This window comes from Lissotriton helveticus, chromosome 12 (genome assembly GCF_964261635.1).
Source record: "Lissotriton helveticus chromosome 12, aLisHel1.1, whole genome shotgun sequence".
In the NCBI taxonomy this organism is placed as follows: Eukaryota; Metazoa; Chordata; class Amphibia; order Caudata; family Salamandridae; genus Lissotriton; species Lissotriton helveticus.
In genome coordinates, this window is record NC_136073.1 from 77,974,632 (window position 1) to 77,994,649 (window position 20,018).

At 49.6% G+C, this 20,018-nt stretch overlaps 1 protein-coding gene across 8 annotated transcripts in view; it reads left to right on the forward strand.

The window, feature by feature from the left end:
- CHD3 (chromodomain helicase DNA binding protein 3) overlaps positions 1–20,018 on the forward strand; it is a 1,139,027-nt gene that overhangs the window by 1,043,147 nt on the left and 75,862 nt on the right. For 5 of the 8 annotated variants that reach the window (XM_078670233.1, XM_078670236.1, XM_078670237.1 and 2 more), the window contains one exon: positions 8,919–9,113. In XM_078670233.1, the coding sequence (XP_078526359.1) occupies positions 8,919–9,113 (195 nt within the window). Of the gene's footprint in view, positions 1–8,918; positions 9,115–20,018 lie in introns of all 8 variants that reach the window. The other 3 variants (XM_078670235.1, XM_078670239.1, XM_078670240.1) reach the window with 1 other exon arrangement.

Below are 20,018 nucleotides of genomic sequence, written 5' to 3' on the forward strand. Positions count from 1 at the left end.
CTCACTCTGCAATGTCACCTTTAAGTGTTATTAAAGATTCAAGAAAGAAATTGGAAAACAATATAACCTATTGAGATTTTGGAGTTTTTTGTCTGCATTTCATTTGAAAAATTACAGCTTTGCAATATATATATATATATATATATATATATATATATATATATTCACTGAAAAAACCATAGGTTTCACACCAGTTATAGTTAGGTGGAAATTTTACTCGCATAAAACCATTGAAATTCCCACGTTATAGTTGGTTGGACTTACTATAACTTGGGCGTGCAATGCACTGCTGATGACGTCACATATTACATCACTCATGACATGGTCAGTGACATCACTCATGACATCACTGATGACATCTCAAATGACATCACTGATGACAACATCCTTGTGACAAAGTGGCAGACCTCCTATCAGCACAAAATAACCTTTGACACACACATTCAAAAATAGAAACTAACATTTTCTTAAAAAAGGACAAACCAATACCAATTACAACAACTTATTAGGTAATTCCAACATCTACATACACATCCACTCCTTCACCAACAGTTCTATATAGTCACGCATGCATGTACTTACTCATCATATGTACTCATACACCTATACATCCTGTTACACACTAATACTCATCCATATAGTTACTCACACGCAAATTCACACATGCAAATAAACTATCAAAAAACCATGTACTTGATTATACTGCTATATACACACAACTACACATACTTCTACAGAAACGGAAACATATTTACTCTCTTAAACAATCAATTATAAAAACACATACTCACTAACCCACCCATACACACAATCATCCACCCATACAGTCTTGCACACATGCTGTCTTCAAAATACATACAAATAGTGAGTCACTCATTCATGCATCTGTGCTCTAAGTAATATCCCCCACCGAACCATACAGACACTGATACTGATACTCAAAAAAACAACTAATAACCCATATACACACTCATGTAGCTACTCACCAACCCATGCAGCCACTTATACACAAAGTGAGACACAGATACAGATATTTAAAAATTTAAACATTACTCGCTAATATATGTATTCACTAAGATACATTTAATAAGTCAGTTAACCAATCAATTTTACACAAAAAAACCTCCATTTAGACATTTATTTACCCATTTATTCTTCCATCAACCTTTAGATATACATATATAAAAAATATTTATTTTTCAGAAAGATACACATTCACTGGATGATGTCATCAGTGATGTCATTTGAGATGTCATGAGTGATGTCATGAGTGATGTCACTGACAATGTCATGAGTGATGTAATATGTGACGTCATCAGCAGTGCATTGCACGCGCAAGTTATAGTGAGTCCAACTAACTATAACGTGGGAATTTTAATGGTTTTATGCGAGTAAAATTTCCACCTAACTATAACTGGTGTGAAACCTATGGTTTTTCAGTGAATTTAATAGGTTTTTTAAATGCTAATTCCTAACTATAACTGGTGTGAAACCTATGGTTTTTTCAGTGAATATATTGAAAATGAACTCAGCGCCAACTGGGACATGACATTTGGCGCACTACAACAACCAGGAGGCCGTAGTTCGGGCACGCCCATTGGGACAGGTGTTGTGATTAATAGTGCGCCGTGCAATAGCGCTGTTCACTTTCAAGGAGAACAACACGCCACTGAAGAAGGGATTTTTTAGTCCTGAAACGCATCTGGCGTTTAAAGCTGTGAGCCCTGGGTCCTGTTTCCTTTTGCTGGCATGCTATCATTTAATTATCGAGAAAAGTAAACACTCTCCGAGGCTTCATTCAAATGGACTCCTGCTTCGTTTGGATTTGTAACGGCTTTCCGGTCGTGAATGAGGCCCGACGCCTGGATTGGTGATTCCTGCAAGTGTCATGCCGGCACTTGCACACAAGGAAGAGAGAGGGTATGACGCCATTGCGGGGTGGTGCCAGCCCACTCGTAATGACAGCACCAAAGCAGGGCAAAGGCAAGCAGATACCTACCTCCACCCACTTGGGATTTTAGAATAAAGTACATTTTGAAAATGAACTCAGCGCCCACTGGGACATGACATTTGGCGCACTACAACAACCAGGAGGCCGTAGTTCGGCCACGCCCATTGGGACAGGTGTTGTGATTAATAGTGCGCCGTGCAATAGCACTGTTCACTTTCAAGGAGAACAACACGCCACTGAAGAAGGGATTTTTTAGTCCTGAAACACGTCTGGCGTTTAAAGCTGTGAGCCCTGGGTCCTGTTTCCTTTTGCTGGCATGCTATCATTTAATTATCGAGAAAAGTAAACACTCTCCGAGGCTTCATTCAAATGGACTCCTGCTTCGTTTGGATTTGTAACGGCTTTCCGGTCGTGAATGAGGCCCGACGCCTGGATTGGTGATTCCTGTAAGTGTCATGCCGGCACTTGCACACAAGGAAGAGAGAGGGTATGACGCCATTGCGGGGTGGTGCCAGCCCACTCGTAATGACAGCACCAAAGCAGGGCAAAGGCAAGCAGATACCTACCTCCACCCACTTGGGATTTTAGAATAAAGTACATTTTGAAAATGAACTCAGCGCCCACTGGGACATGACATTTGGCGCACTACAACAACCAGGAGGCCGTAGTTCGGCCACGCCCATTGGGACAGGTGTTGTGATTAATAGTGCGCCGTGCAATAGCGCTGTTCACTTTCAAGGAGAACAACACGCCACTGAAGAAGGGATTTTTTAGTCCTGAAACACGTCTGGCGTTTAAAGCTGTGAGCCCTGGGTCCTGTTTCCTTTTGCTGGCATGCTATCATTTAATTATCGAGAAAAGTAAACACTCTCCGAGGCTTCATTCAAATGGACTCCTGCTTCGTTTGGATTTGTAACGGCTTTCCGGTCGTGAATGAGGCCACACGCCTGGATTGGTGATTCCTGCAAGTGTCATGCCGGCACTTGCACACAAGGAAGAGAGAGGGTATGACGCCATTGCGGGGTGGTGCCAGCCCACTCGTAATGACAGCACCAAAGCAGGGCAAAGGCAAGTAGATACCTACCTCCACACACTTGGGATTTTAGAATAAAGTACATTTTGAAAATGAACTCAGCGCCCACTGGGACATGACATTTGGCGCACTACAACAACCAGGAGGCCGTAGTTCGGCCACGCCCATTGGGACAGGTGATGTGATTAATAGTGCGCCGTGCAATAGCGCTGTTCACTTTCAAGGAGAACAACACGCCACTGAAGAATGGATTTTTTAGTCCTGAAACGCGTCTGGCGTTTAAAGCTGTGAGCCCTGGGTCCTGTTTCCTTTTGCTGGCATGCTATCATTTAATTATCGAGAAAAGTAAACACTCTCCGAGGCTTCATTCAAATGGACTCCTGCTTCGTTTGGATTTGTAACGGCTTTCCGGTCGTGAATGAGGCCCGACGCCTGGATTGGTGATTCCTGCAAGTGTCATGCCGGCACTTGCACACAAGGAAGAGAGAGGGTATGACGCCATTGCGGGGTGGTGCCAGCCCACTCGTAATGACAGCACCAAAGCAGGGCAAAGGCAAGCAGATACCTACCTCCACCCACTTGGGATTTTAGAATAAAGTACATTTTGAAAATGAACTCAGCGCCCACTGGGACATGACATTTGGCGCACTACAACAACCAGGAGGCCGTAGTTCGGCCACGCCCATTGGGACAGGTGTTGTGATTAATAGTGCGCCGTGCAATAGCGCTGTTCACTTTCAAGGAGAACAACACGCCACTGAAGAAGGGATTTTTTAGTCCTGAAACGCGTCTGGCGTTTAAAGCTGTGAGCCCTGGGTCCTGTTTCCTTTTGCTGGCATGCTATCATTTAATTATCGAGAAAAGTAAACACTCTCTGAGGCTTCATTCAAATGGACTCCTGCTTCGTTTGGATTTGTAACGGCTTTCCGGTCGTGAATGAGGCCCGACGCCTGGATTGGTGATTCCTGCAAGTGTCATGCCGGCACTTGCACACAAGGAAGAGAGAGGGTATGACGCCATTGCGGGGTGGTGCCAGCCCACTCGTAAGGACAGCACCAAAGCAGGGCAAAGGCAAGCAGATACCTACCTCCACCCACTTGGGATTTTAGAATAAAGTACATTTTGAAAATGAACTCAGCGCCCACTGGGACATGACATTTGGCGCACTACAACAACCAGGAGGCCGTAGTTCGGCCACGCCCATTGGGACAGGTGTTGTGATTAATAGTGCGCCGTGCAATAGCGCTGTTCACTTTCAAGGAGAACAACACGCCACTGAAGAAGGGATTTTTTAGTCCTGAAACGCGTCTGGCGTTTAAAGCTGTGAGCCCTGGGTCCTGTTTCCTTTTGCTGGCATGCTATCATTTAATTATCGAGAAAAGTAAACACTCTCCGAGGCTTCATTCAAATGGACTCCTGCTTCGTTTGGATTTGTAACGGCTTTCCGGTCGTGAATGAGGCCCGACGCCTGGATTGGTGATTCCTGCAAGTGTCATGCCGGCACTTGCACACAAGGAAGAGAGAGGGTATGACGCCATTGCGGGGTGGTGCCAGCCCACTCGTAATGACAGCACCAAAGCAGGGCAAAGGCAAGCAGATACCTACCTCCACCCACTTGGGATTTTAGAATAAAGTACATTTTGAAAATAAACTCAGCGCCCACTGGGACATGACATTTGGCGCACTACAACGACCAGGAGGCCGTAGTTCGGCCACGCCCATTGGGACAGGTGTTGTGATTAATAGTGCGCCGTGCAATAGCGCTGTTCACTTTCAAGGAGAACAACACGCCACTGAAGAAGGGATTTTTTAGTCCTGAAACGCGTCTGACGTTTAAAGCTGTGAGCCCTGGGTCCTGTTTCCTTTTGCTGGCATGCTATCATTTAATTATCGAGAAAAGTAAACACTCTCCGAGGCTTCATTCAAATGGACTCCTGCTTCGTTTGGATTTGTAACGGCTTTCCGGTCGTGAATGAGGCCCGACGCCTGGATTGGTGATTCCTGCAAGTGTCATGCCGGCACTTGCACACAAGGAAGAGAGAGGGTATGACGCCATTGCGGGGTGGTGCCAGCCCACTCGTAATGACAGCACCAAAGCAGGGCAAAGGCAAGCAGATACCTACCTCCACCCACTTGGGATTTTAGAATAAAGTACATTTTGAAAATGAACTCAGCGCCCACTGGGACATGACATTTGGCGCACTACAACAACCAGGAGGCCGTAGTTCGGCCACGCCCATTGGGACAGTTGTTGTGATTAATAGTGCGCCGTGCAATAGCGCTGTTCACTTTCAAGGAGAACAACACGCCACTGAAGAAGGGATTTTTTAGTCCTGAAACGCGTCTGGCGTTTAAAGCTGTGAGCCCTGGGTCCTGTTTCCTTTTGCTGGCATGCTATCATTTAATTATCGAGAAAAGTAAACACTCTCCGAGGCTTCATTCAAATGGACTCCTGCTTCGTTTGGATTTGTAACGGCTTTCCGGTCGTGAATGAGGCCCGACGCCTGGATTGGTGATTCCTGCAAGTGTCATGCCGGCACTTGCACACAAGGAAGAGAGAGGGTATGACGCCATTGCGGGGTGGTGCCAGCCCACTCGTAATGACAGCACCAAAGCAGGGCAAAGGCAAGCAGATACCTACCTCCACCCACTTGGGATTTTAGAATAAAGTACATTTTGAAAATGAACTCAGCGCCCACTGGGACATGACATTTGGCGCACTACAACAACCAGGAGGCCGTAGTTCGGCCACGCCCATTGGGACAGGTGTTGTGATTAATAGTGCACCGTGCAATAGCGCTGTTCACTTTCAAGGAGAACAACACGCCACTGAAGAAGGGATTTTTTAGTCCTGAAATGCGTCTGGCATTTAAAGCTGTGAGCCCTGGGTCCTGTTTCCTTTTGCTGGCATGCTATCATTTAATTATCGAGAAAAGTAAACACTCTCCGAGGCTTCATTCAAATGGACTCCTGCTTCGTTTGGATATATAGATAGATATATATATATATATATATATATATATATATATATATATATATATATATATATATATATATATATATATATATATTCAGCTCAGCCTCGGAAATGTAAGATCCAAGGCTGAGCTGAATACTGTTGCGGGTACCCATTACCGCAAACTGCACCCGCTCGCGAGTGCCCCGACTCTTCAGTGGGACAGGGAGCACCATATATATATATATATATATATATATATATATATATATATATATCCCCAAACCACGTTCCCTTCCAACGGAAAGAACAAGCCACACCAGTTCAGCAGGTCAGAAACGTGCTTTATTAAGCATTTCCAGGCATGACGCGTTTCGTCGTTAGACTTTCTCAAATGCTCTAATGTTAGGGAAGTGCTTTCCAAGTCCACCATTTAACCCAGCTGGCCTCACTACGATTGGTTGACGCCTGCTGGCAAGCGTCAGGGAGCATAGCGAAACTCAGTGCTCCGAGTTTCACAGAAGGCAGTCACGATGTCAGTACTCCCCCAAGTGGGCGGTGACTGCCTCCTCTCACCTGGCGCTCGAATCCCGGTGGAAAAAGCGGCTGACCAGGAACCATCACCCACCCGCAGGGCACACTCTGTTTACCAGGAGCGACATCCAAGTGAGAGGCGCTCCCTCGTGCGATCACGATCCAAACAGTGGGCAGGTCACAGACGCACAATGCGGTGGTTCGGCAGCATCCCCAGTCTGTGAGGTAATACCAAAGTTTGTTTGCCACTACTGCCGCCGAACAATCTTTGTTGAGTGGGGGGCCCTCTGTGTGCTGTGGCCGCACACAAACATCTCCAAACCACGTTCCCTTCCAATGGAAAGAACAAGCCACACCAGTGCAGCAGGTCAGAAACGCGCTTTATTAAGCATTTCCAGGCATGACGCGTTTCGTCGTTAGACTTTCTCAAATGCCCTAATGTTAGGGAAGTGCTTTCCAAGTCCACCATTTAACCCAGCTGGCCTCACTACGATTGGTTGACGCCTGCTGGCAAGCGTCAGGGAGCATAGCGAAACTCAGTGCTCCGAGTTTCACAGAAGGCAGTCACGATGTCAGTACTCCCCCAAGTGGGCGGTGACTGCCTCCTCTCACCTGGCGCTCGAATCCCGGTGGAAAAAGCGGCTGACCAGGAACCATCACCCACCCGCAGGGCACACTCTGTTTACCAGGAGCGACATCCAAGTGAGAGGCGCTCCCTCGTGCGATCACGATCCAAACAGTGGGCAGGTCACAGACGCACAATGCGGTGGTTCGGCAGCATCCCCAGTCTGTGAGGTAATACCAAAGTTTGTTTGCCACTACTGCCGCCGAACAATCTTTGTTGAGTGGGGGGCCCTCTGTGTGCTGTGGCCGCACACAAACATCTCCAAACCACGTTCCCTTCCAACGGAAAGAACAAGCCACACCAGTTCAGCAGGTCAGAAACGCGCTTTATTAAGCATTTCCAGGCATGACGCGTTTCGTCGTTAGACTTTCTCAAATGCCCTAATGTTAGGGAAGTGCTTTCCAAGTCCACCATTTAACCCAGCTGGCCTCACTACGATTGGTTGACGCCTGCTGGCAAGCGTCAGGGAGCATAGCGAAACTCAGTGCTCCGAGTTTCACAGAAGGCAGTCACGATGTCAGTACTCCCCCAAGTGGGCGGTGACTGCCTCCTCTCACCTGGCGCTCGAATCCCGGTGGAAAAAGCGGCTGACCAGGAACCATCACCCACCCGCAGGGCACACTCTGTTTACCAGGAGCGACATCCAAGTGAGAGGCGCTCCCTCGTGCGATCACGATCCAAACAGTGGGCAGGTCACAGACGCACAATGCGGTGGTTCGGCAGCATCCCCAGTCTGTGAGGTAATACCAAAGTTTGTTTGCCACTACTGCCGCCGAACAATCTTTGTTGAGTGGGGGGCCCTCTGTGTGCTGTGGCCGCACACAAACATCTCCAAACCACGTTCCCTTCCAACGGAAAGAACAAGCCACACCAGTTCAGCAGGTCAGAAACGCGCTTTATTAAGCATTTCCAGGCATGATGCGTTTCGTCGTTAGACTTTCTCTAATATATATATATAAAATTTCTATGGCAAAATGAAACCCCTCATTTTGTTCCTTTTCAAATTAAATGTATTAAGTGTTACCACTTTATTCCAATCAAGATGACTTCAGGTGTGCCATACTTTTGTCATAAGTAAGACTGTTAGCGTTCTAGTTGTTCTTTAGAACACTCTGGGACATTCTGTCATTGGGTTATAGTTGGGCTACATCTGGCTGATATTTGGGCTGCATTTGGGCTCTTTTGTCTCTGGTGGCCATCTTGGGAGACTGCATATCAGAATTTTTTTAATGTACCAGTCCCTACAATTTTGCCAAGTTTGGTGGAAATCCATTCAGCCGTTCGGGCTAAAAGTGAGTCCAACCGCCCTATGGAAATTAACATGGGGAAAACATGTTTTGGGACCCCCCTTTTATCTCGGCCCCCGCTTGACGGATCCCCCCGAAACTTTTAGGGAAGGAGCGGGGCGCAGCGAGGCAAAGTTAAGGAAAATTACAGGTAGATCCCTCATTCGGCGCCAAAGTTATTCCCAATAGAATGTTGCGGATTTCCTATGGAAAACGATCCTAACTATAACTACCTACTGGCGACCGCCAGTAGGTAATATATATATATATACACACACACACACACACACACATATAAATATAATCTGATGGACATTTAGGATTATAAGTAACATTTCCCTCTTCTGCAGACCTGTCCACAATCCGCCATGTGTTTTCTGACATTCTAGTGATACTTTTGTCAATATATATGTGTTCGAAGAATGACTGCCAAGTACATTATTAGCTGCCCCCCATTGGGCACTTGATAGCAAATCAGTTATTTCCTGAGCCGGAAGCTGCCTTACTCATGCTTCCCTTCTCTAATGCTGCAGCTCCTGGAACAGGCCCTGGTCATCGAGGAGCAGTTGCGCAGAGCTGCATACTTGAACATGACCCAGGATCCTACTCACCCAGCCATGGCTTTGAATGCCCGCTTTGCAGAAGTGGAATGCCTCGCTGAGAGCCATCAGCACCTATCCAAGGAATCCCTTGCGGGCAATAAGCCGGCCAATGCAGTCTTGCACAAAGGTAAACGCTGAGCCTACATGGTCCCTTGGGTTTTGCTGTATTTCTTTTCTTGTTTCCATTTCATCTGATTGACTGTTTCAAAATCTGTTTGTTCACCTCTTTTTATCAATGTATGTTCTTTTTGTAGAGCATGAGGGGTCAATGTGCAACTTTTGTCTTACCTTCCGGTGCTAGAAAACATTGAAGCACCAGAGGGAAGTCAGTGGGCACATCTAAAAATCTAGCATGGAGTGTTATCAGAGACCTCAGACATCTTCAGCAAACAAGACCTGCTCGATTTCACAGTGGAGGAATCAGGCCAATTACACCCAGTCCTGAGATGTTATCCTCATGTGCCGCCGCTGAAGAAGAGGTACACCCTTCAGTGTCCTTACTGATGAGACCACACATCAAGAAGACCACTGGGTCTGTGAGAATCACCCCTAAACAAAGGGTAGACCAAGCTGTTTTAAACAGCCCCACACAAAGGCATCAAACTGCTCCCAAGGGTGTTTTGCATTGAGCCCAGAACTGGCCAAGAAAAATGCCTTCAGTGCCCTCTTAGTGCTGACCCCCAAGGTTCCCATCCATGATCGACCAGGAGACTGTGAGAAGAACTCTACACCAGACAAAACCGTCTGTTTGTCCATTTCGAAATATGCGGGATTTTGGCAAATCCACCACAACCGAAGCCAGCTTCCATGCTGCCTCCAATTCCAAAAAAGCTGAGTATGGATTTCGAGAAGGAACTTGCTTTTGAGGCAATTTAACACTCAAGCACTAGGATCAGGCAATAAGTCCTCCCCATGACCGCCAACACTAAAGCATATACCGCTTGCTCCACCACCACGGTCATATTTACCACCTCCACTACTGCCACACTCTCCACACCCTACACTCCCACTTCTGATAGATACATCTGCCGTGTGGATTCCTCACCTTGTGAATACCCCTTGCGTCAGCAACATTCGGAAATTCTTTTTTCGTAGCCTCGCGCCGACGTGGACTCCTGACGTCATAGAGACACGACCTCGCTCGCCACTCCGCTGACGTCACCGACGCCTATAATAGGCCCACGCCGGCGTGATGACATCAGTTCCCTTTTTTCCGCGTCGTCGACGCTAACGGTTTCGGGATACTCTGTAGCCTTAGTACAGTGTTACTTTATTTCCTCGATTCTCCATTCTCGGATATTTGTGTTCTATTGTCATGTCGACAAAGAAGACCGGGTTTAAGCCTTGCAGAGAATGTGGGAAGATGATGTCCGTTACGGACCCTCACCAGGACTGCATCTGGTGTTTAAGTTCGGATCATGACGTCGATGGATGCTCATCGTGTCAAAAGATGAATCCGAAGGCTCTCTCCGTGAAAGAGAATCCAAGCTTCTTGTGGCCAGGATTAAGGCGAGTAAGGTGAAAAGATCATCGAAGCACTCGAAGAAGTCGAGGTCGAGATCCAGGTCGAGGTCTCGGGAGGCGTCGGCTTCGAAGTCTTCGTCCGGTCACACCTCTGGTTCTCACAAGAAGCACAAGAAAAGGAGGCATGGTTCCCATCATCATTCTAGATCGAAGTCTCCCAAGAGGATGAGATCGAAGGTGATTCCTCTTCAGGTGTCGGATCGAGAAGGTGAGGCTTTGCCTTCGGAGTCGGTGGTCCAGTCTCCGATTCCAGTTGCGGATCCGTCCCCGGCTCCGTCCCCGGCTCCGTCCCCGGCTCCATCTCCGGCTCCGGAGGACACAGTTGGGGTTCCTGTTGAGGAGGAGGTTTCGAATCCTGTTGAGGAGACAGATTCGAACGTACCACGAGGTCGACCTGAGCATCCACCATTCCCGGCTCCAGGTCAGGACCCCTCTGCGTTTTTAAACGCGATGTATGGTGTCTTCTCGAGGTCGTGGTACCCCTCTGGAGCACCTTCGGGTCCCATGGGTCCAATGGCTTTCAATTTGGGTGTTCCACACTCATATGCTCCGGCACCCTTCATGCCGTATATGCCGGCTCCGACTCCGTTGTGGCAGTACCAAGCTCCACCGAGGTCGACGCCGGTGTCGACGCCGGCTCGGCCGAAGTCGACGACTCCGGTCCCGGCGTCACCGGCTCCTTTGGATTCTATGGAGCGGCCTTCCAAGCCCTCGGATTCGGTTCTGAAGTCGACTCCGGCGCCGTCGAATTCGGCTTTGGATTCGACCGCACTTCGAGTGAAGATGAGATCTCGTAGAGAAGCTCAACGACTTCTGGATGAACAGAGGGTTGATGAATCATCTTCTGAAGTGGAGGAAGGTGAGCTGGAGGGGAGTTGTTTTGAAGACCTGGCGGATGCTAGTGGTCTCGAGTTTTCTCCAGAGTGGTCGTTGCCTTCAGGACCTGATGCTCCCTCCAGGGATGTTCAACCTTATCATGTTGTCATGAAGAAGGCAGCAGGACTTTTGGGTTTGATTTTGCCTTCTGTCGAGTTTAAGTCGAACTTGTTAACAGAGGTCCTCCATTCTCCAAGCTCGTCGGTGGAACCTTTGCTACCATTTAATGACGCTTTAAAGGATCCCATCATGGAGGTTTGGAAGAAGCCCTTTTCTGCTCCTGCAGTTTCGAAAAGTGTGGCAAGGAGGTATAGAGTGGCTCCTGAGGATCCTGCTTTCTTATCTTCTCATCCTTCCCCTGAGAGTTTGGTAATTCAGGCCGCTTGCTCTAAAAAGTCTGTTGGGGCTTTTCCGCAAGTACCTGCCGACAAAGAGGCCAAGAAGCAGGATCAAGTGGCGAAAAAGTTTTTTTCTTCGGCCAGTATGGCTTTGAAGTCTTCTAACGCCACTTGCCTTATGGGAAGATACATTCATGCTCTTATGGACTCTGTGCGTTCATTGGTCCCTAAGGTTCCTGAGGAAAGTAGAAAGGACTTTGAAGAAGCTTTGTCTGACTCTCAGGCGGCGGCTCGTCAGGTCATCCAAAGTGGACTTGATACTACGGATTCTGTGGCAAGGATCATGGGCACGGCGGTTGCCACGAGGCGTTCAGCCTGGTTAAAGTCTTCTGATTTTTCAACTGATGTGCAGTCTGCATTGTTGGATTTGCCCTTCGATGGTGTGGGGCTTTTTGGAAAGAAAGCAGACACGGCCAAGGACAGCAGGGCGACTGCTAGGTCTCTTGGCCTTCAGGTCAGGGGCGCAACGACCAGGAAATTTAGAGGATTTGGCCGTTCTTCCTTTCGGTCGTATAGACAAGGCCAGCAGCAGCAGCAACAGCAGCAGCAGCAGAATACCTTATATAGGTCTTACAGAGGAAAGCAGAGGGCACGTCCTCGAGGGCGTCAAGCCTCCTCCTCCTCCACCTCTTCCAACCCCCCAGCCACAGAAAAGCAGCCCTAGATCCGCCATTCAGGATCATGTAGGCCCAGTGGGGGGTCGGCTTACCCACTTTCTACGAGATTGGGAATCGGTTACATCAGATCTTTGGGTTCTCAATCTCGTAGAAAATGGGTATGCCCTTCCCTTTCGGGAATTCCCTCCCAATTACCCTCCTTGCCAGGGGTATTGCTCAGAGGAACATCTGTTACTCCTTCAGGAGGAAGCCCAAACTCTATTGAGAAAAGGTGCGATAGAGGTGGTCCCAGAGCAGGAAAGGGGTCAGGGATGCTACTCCCGGTATTTCCTGATTCCCAAGAAGGATGGCAGGCTTCGTCCAATCCTAGATCTCAGGATCTTGAATTTTTATCTGAAGCAGGAGAAATTCAAGATGCTCACCCTTGCTCAGGTTCTTCAGGCTCTGCTGGAAGAAGACTGGATGGTGTCGCTCGACTTGCAGGATGCGTATTTTCATATTCCGATCCTGAAGTCGCACAGGAGGTATCTCCGTTTTACGGTGGGGTCGCAGCACTACCAGTTTGCGGTCCTTCCGTTTGGACTTACTACTGCACCTCGAGTTTTCACCAAGGTGATGGCAGTGGTGGCGGCGCATCTCAGAAGATCGGGGATTCCTGTATTCCCGTATCTGGACGACTGGCTGATCAAAGCGGAGTCGTCAGAGAGAGTGCTTCATCATCTGCAGGAGACAACACTGTTGTTGTTCAGGTTGGGTTTTTCGATAAACGTACCCAAGTCTCACCTGGTGCCCTCCCAGCGCAACCTGTTCATAGGTGCTGTACTGGACACGACTGTATGTCGTGCATTCCCTCCCCCTCAAAGGATTCGCGACATACAGGAGATGATTCCTTTATTCTTCAATGGAGCGGTTGTTCCAGTCCTGAAGGTCCTCCGCCTGCTCGGTCTGATGGCTTCTTGCATTCTGTTGGTCAGTCATGCACGCTGGCACATGAGGGCACTCCAGTGGTGCCTCCGCAGGCAGTGGTATCAACACAACGGAGATCTCAGGGAGTCGGTGAGGATCTCCAGAGAAGCTGCAGCGGATCTGTCTTGGTGGGGCGTGGAAGGCAATCTGTCTCAAGGAAAGCCTTTTCATCTGCCTCCATCAGTGGCCTCAGTGATAACGGATGCATCCACTCTCGGGTGGGGTGCTCATCTGGGGGATCTGGAGGTCAAGGGCCTTTGGTCTCCAGAGGAAAGGTTGCTTCACATCAACCTTTTAGAATTGCGGGCGATACGTTTGGCACTCAAGGCCTTCCTTCCTTCCCTTCGCGGTCGGTCAGTCCAAGTCCTGACGGACAACACGACTGCGATGTGGTACATCAACAAGCAGGGAGGAGTGGGGTCACAGTGTCTCTGCAGAGAGGCTCTGCGTCTCTGGTCCTGGGTTCAGGACCATCAGATTTGTCTGATGGCAAATCATCTGGCCGGGGTGTTGAACGTTCGTGCAGACAGTCTCAGTCGGCAGTTCTCTGCCGACCACGAGTGGAGGCTTCACCCGGGGTTGGTTCACGACATCTTTCAGATGTGGGGGACTCCTCGGGTGGACCTGTTCGCCACTCGCGAGAATGCTCACTGCCTGTCATTCTGCAGTCTCCAGTATCCGATGCAAGGAGCCTTGGGGGATGCGTTTCAGTTGAGTTGGAGAGGTCAACTCCTTTACGCGTTTCCTCCCATACCCTTGATTCCTCGGGTTCTGAGGAAGATTCGGCAAGACAGGGCCCAAGTCATATTGGTCGCCCCGGATTGGCCAAGAAGGGTGTGGTATACAGATCTCCTCCACCTCTCCTCTCACCCGCCGCTCCGTCTCCCTCACAGGGCAGACCTCCTCTCTCAGATGGAGGGGCAGGTTCTACACCCCCACCTCCAGACATTGCACCTTCATGCCTGGAGATTGAGCGGGGCAACCTGATTTCCTTTTCCCTCCCATCTGACGTTGTGGATGTCATCTTGTCAGCCAGGCGTGACTCCACTAAGTCCATCTATTCTTATAGATGGGCGAAATTTGTCTCGTGGTGTGGGGAAAGGTCTATCGATCCTTTGAAGGCCCATTTGTCTCACGTTCTCCAGTTTGCCCTTTCTCTGGCTCAGCAGGGTCTTGCTGTTGCCACGGTGAAAGGTTATCTTTCTGCGCTGTCAGCTTTTCTCTGTTTGCCTGACCAGCCTTCTCTTTTTAAGTCACCTGTGGTTTTAAGGTTTTTAAAGGGACTTATAAATATGTTTCCTCCTGTCCCTTTTATTGTGCCTCAGTGGGATTTGAATCTGGTCTTGACCTTTTTGATGGGTGCTCCTTTCGAGCCTCTCCACAAATGTCCCTTGAGGCTTCTTACCCTTAAAACAGTCTTCCTCGTTGCAATAACCTCGGCAAGGAGGGTAAGTGAGCTTCAAGCTCTTTGTCATAAGCCCCCTTTCTTGTCCATACATGCTGATCGAATGGTTCTCAGGACCAGGGCTGCTTTTCTGCCTAAGGTGGTAACTCCCTTCCACCTAGGGCAGTCCATTACTTTACCTTCCTTCTATCCTCCCCCTCACCCTTCTAAGGAGGAAGAGAGACTGCACCGTCTGGACCCTAAGAGGGCGGTGTCCTTTTACTTGGACAGATCCAAGGACTTTCGTTTGGAAGACCAGCTCTTCGTTGGATTTGCTGGCTGCAAGAAAGGAAGAGCGGTCCATAAGAGAACTTTGTCGAGATGGATCGTCCTCTGCATAAAGATCTGCTACTCTTTGGCTGGTAAGGAACCACCAGAGGGTATAAGGGCTCCTTCTACTAGAGCTAAGTCTTCTACCTCAGCATTGGCCAGAGGTGTGCCTGTAGAAGATATTTGTAGAGCGGCGACTTGGTCTTCCCTCCACACTTTCGCGAAGCATTACTGCTTAGACTCCGAAGTGAGGAGGGACGGTCACTTTGCGCGCTCTGTCCTTCAGGATTTCCTGGTCTAGAAGAGTGGACACCCTCCTCCGGGAGTGGGGACTGCTGTGGGACTCTATTCACAAGGTGAGGAATCCACACGGCAGATGTATCTATCAGAAGAACAAGTTACTTACCTTCGGTAACGCTTTTTCTGGTAGATACTATATCTGCCTGTGGATTCCTCACTGACCCACCCGCCTCCCCGTTGTCCACTCTTCTATGCCGGAGTTACTGTAATGTAATGTATATATATTTTGTTGTCAAGGAAATGTTCCAATTGCTTTCCTGCTTTTGCTTAACACTGTGTGTTTTGCCTTGATTATTGTGTACTATGTATACTTGTATATTTCTACTGTCATTGGTCCGTCCGTGTGCCTCGATGGCACGGAAAAAAGGGTGGAACTGATGTCATCACGCCGGCGTGGGCCTATTATAGGCGTCGGTGACGTCAGCGGAGTCGCGAGCGAGGTCGTGTCTCTATGACGTCAGGAGTCCACGTCGGCGCGAGGCTACGAAAAAAGAATTTCCGAATGTTGCTGACGCAAGGGGTATTCACAAGGTGAGGAATCCACAGGCAGATATAGTATCTACCAGAAAAAGCGTTACCGAAGGTAAGTAACTTGTTCTTCTAGTTTCATCATTGCCACCATCTCCACCTCCACTTCAGTTTCCACCCAGGAGCCCAAATGGGGAAGGAGATCCCATGAGGCCACATATGGCCAACTCACTGCTGTGAAGGGTGATTACCCATGTGACGATTATAATGTTGACCCTCCACCCACCCAAACTAAAACCAGGAGCCCTACAGAGTTAAACCATCTCCACTAGGTGATACTATGGCATACCACGCCTTCATCCAGAGAGTGTCTTAACACTGTAAAGTAATCATGCATGTTGCAGAGTGTGATAATGCCTTTCTGGTAGGGACCCTTTCCAAGACTTAACGTAGTGTAAAGTTTCTGCCCATTCTCAAAGGTGTGCTCATGTCCGCCCCTAATAGTTTAAAAGATTCAGTCAGGGCATCTCCCAGTGACCTAGTCTATATCAGGAGGGTAACACAGGCCTCTGCAGACCCCTCAGTGCGGGGGGCCCCCAAGATGCAGGGGGCCCCCTCAGCACAGTACTTAGGACTGAGAGCTCTGGTGTAAATCCAGAGTGGTGGCGCCTTTATGTACCTTGCAGGGGGGCCCCCTTAACTTTCGTTATGCCACTGGTCTCTATATTAGAGATCAGGTTCCCTCAGATTCGCTGATGTTACATACTGCCAGAAAAAAAGCCTCAGCCCAGGCCACCGGGGATGCCCACCCCCAGATTGGCGAGCAGGTGCCTAAATGTTGCTGGTAAGGTAGGTGCTACCTCCCAAAGGCTTATGGAAAATCAGTGCATTTACTGTACTGTCCAGATATAACCGGTTTCACTGGGAGGAGATGAAGCACCTCCCTGATGCCAGTAAGAAAAGGGGTGAGGAGCTAGCTGAAGAAGGTGAAAGTCTTCTCAAATGCAAGCATCTTCCCCTATCTCTGTGAGTGGCAGATCAAGAGCAGCAGCAGACAGCAAAGTCTACCACATACTACAGCTCTAACCCTTCTCCACAGCATATGGGTTGCTATAGATGCAAAGAAATCCCATCTACAATCTCAACAGATCCAACCTTTTGTAGAATCAATCTTAAACTCTGTCATGGGTAAAGCATACCCCAACCAGCAGAGGGTGATGCCTTTATATCAGCTGCTGCCCCTTTTTCAGTCTACTCACCCGTTAACTGTAAGAATTGTAATGAATTACTGGATATGATAGCATTTTGCATAGCAATTGTACCGCACAGTGGATTATACGTGTGACTGCTTCAGCAGTGCTTCGTGAGTCAGCGGTCACGAGTAGAGGATCAATGAGAGGATCTAGTGTTGGCAAACACCAACAGTCAGAGCTCTCTGAAATGGTGTAATGGCAGCAATCTGTTGTAGACAGACCTTTTTTCAATCCTCTTTCACAAGTGACTTTACCACTGACTCATCGGCAAATAAAATACCTGGAGCTCCTAGCTATTCACCTAACAATCAAAGCATTTTATTGACTCATCCGTGGCAAGGTAGTCCTTGTAAAGACAGACAACATGACAGCGATATCTGAAAGAAACAGTTAGTTATAGATTCCTTCCCTTGGAATTACCCCCAGGTGTCAGACTAGATCTGGAAAGTTTTTCATTAGCAGTACCTCTTCGTGTCAGAAGATGGCGTCGGTCGGCTCCACATCCGTCGTTGGCCTCTTGGTTGCCGTGATGACGTTGCGGAGGTTACTTAGACACCGCCCTCGTGTGCTGACATCAGTTCTTTCTTTTTCCGCGCCATCCAGCGCAGATCCGGAGAGAAAAGTACCTCCAGTCACTTTTTGAGTGAACTTTTTGAGCAACATTTGTTGATGTCTTTTTGAGTCCTACCGGCTCCTGGTGCACGTAGGGATGCCTCGCTTCAAGGCTTGCAGTTCCTGTACACGACTGATGTCGTTGTCGGATCCGCACCACATGTGCCTCTTTTGCCTGGAGCGCGACCACGACCCCAGGTCGTGCTCCGACTGCCGGACCATGGCTCTGAAGTCTTTGTGGGAGCGGCCCTGAAAGCTTCTTGAGCTCCGGCAGTCGGCTCTGTGCTGCTCAAGGTCCCGGTCACGAGGGAGGTCGAGGGAACGGTTGCGGAGCCATTACCACTCATAATCCAAGTCTTCGCACTTTGGGTCAGGTAAGTCGAAGCACAAGAAGAAGTCGAAGAAGTATCGTCGCTTTTCGACTTCTCCCCTGTCGGTCGGCTGATGGATTGAGGTATGCGGGCGGTGCCCACCCGCCGCTCCGCATGCGGAACCTGAAGGGACGACTCCGAGTTTCCCTCCCTTCCCAGGACCCGGAGCGACCCCTACCCAGCTTCATCAGTTTTACGAGGCGATGCATGCCATCTTTGGGCAGCCCGACTCCGTTAGCATGCCTTCGGGCCCCGCGGACTCGGTTGGGGGTCCTAGGCCTTCCCTGCCAAAGGCTCCAGCCCCGGCGCCGCAGGGCCTCCATGGATCCAGGCCTGGATCCGGATCAGCACAGATTGACCTCATTACACCTCCACCAGCAACGCTTCCTCTAGCACCGCACCCGCACTCAACGTCGGTGAAGTCCCCAGCCGGCGTCGACCCCAGCCTCCATCCTGATGTGGACACGGAGCCTGACCCTTCGTCCCCCAACCATGGATCCGGCGCCGAACGGTGTCTTTGTGCCCCTGTTCACTCCTGGCGTCCCTTTCAGGCCAGATTGGCACCCAGAGGATGAGGAGGAGGACTGGGAGGGGTCAGGTGGCCCTTTGACCAACCAGTTGGATTATGATCCGGACTGGAGAGAGGACCTGGGGGATGCCAGTGGTCTCGATACCTCCCCAGACCTAGGCATGTTTTCTCCTCCTACCGTGGCAATGGAGGAGGGAGATTCCTATGCAGTGGTCTTGCGTAGGGCGGCCGAGGCTCTCCACCTCCAGCTTCCTACGGTGGCAGTTAGGACTAACCTCCTAACAGAGGTGCTTCAACAGCAAGCGAGCTCTTCGTAGTCCCTGCTGCCGTTCAATGAAGCCCTTACTGACATCCTTTTGGGCACCTGGTCCAGGCCCAACACGGGGGCTTCCATGGATCGGATGATTGCCTGACACCACTTTCCTCTCCCAACACCCCACCCTAGGCGGTCCAAGCCTCTACCTCCGAGAGCGCATTACCTAACACTCCACCAGATTGGGAAGCTGGATCATCTTGGAAAGAAATATTTTTCTTCCGCTAGCTTTGGACTGCGGTCGGTAAACGCAGCATGTCTATTGGGCCATCATTTTCACTCTGTGTTGGACACATTTCCGCAAGTGCTGCCTCAGTGTCCGGAGGAGGCCCAGACTGTCCTCTCACAGGCTGTTGCCGCAGGGAGGGACGCAGCGAAGTTTACCATCCGCTGTGGGCTGGATACCGCTGACTCGCTAGGCAGAATGATTTCCACATCGGTAGCCCTTCGACGCTACGCCTGTATGAGATCAACTGGCTTTTTCTGGAGATCTCCAGAGCATCCTCATGGACATGCCTTTTTTATGGCTGTCGCCTTTTTGGTGACAAAGCGGACAACATTCTAGAGCGTTTCAAGGACACACAGACTACGGGCAAGTACGTGGGCCTCTCTAACCCGCCCTGCGCAGTCTGCTTTTTGCCCCTTTCGTGGATACGGAAGGGATGCCCCACTACATCCCGCCCAGAGCCACAGGCCTACGCAAGCTGCACAACCTTTGCGCAGCCCGGGACCTAGGAACCACTGCCGTGGTTCTTGTGGCCAGCGGACAGGTCAGTCCACCAACTCCCCCCTCAGCCTCCAAACCTTCCTAGTCTGACTTTTCAGGCCCATCAATCGCCAGTGGGCGGCAGGATCCACCATCACCTCCCCCATTAGCGTACCATCACGTCAGACAGGTGGGTTTTGCAGATAGTCCGAAGGAGCTATTCCCTCCTCTTCGAGGCTACCCCGCCAGCCGTGCCATCTCACTACCATCGAATGTCGGTGGATCACCTGGGCCTTCTCCAACAGGAAGTTACGGTTCTCTTGCCAAAGGGAGCCATCAAGCTCGTTCCTGCCCCAGAAGTAGGTCATGGTTGTTATTCCCACT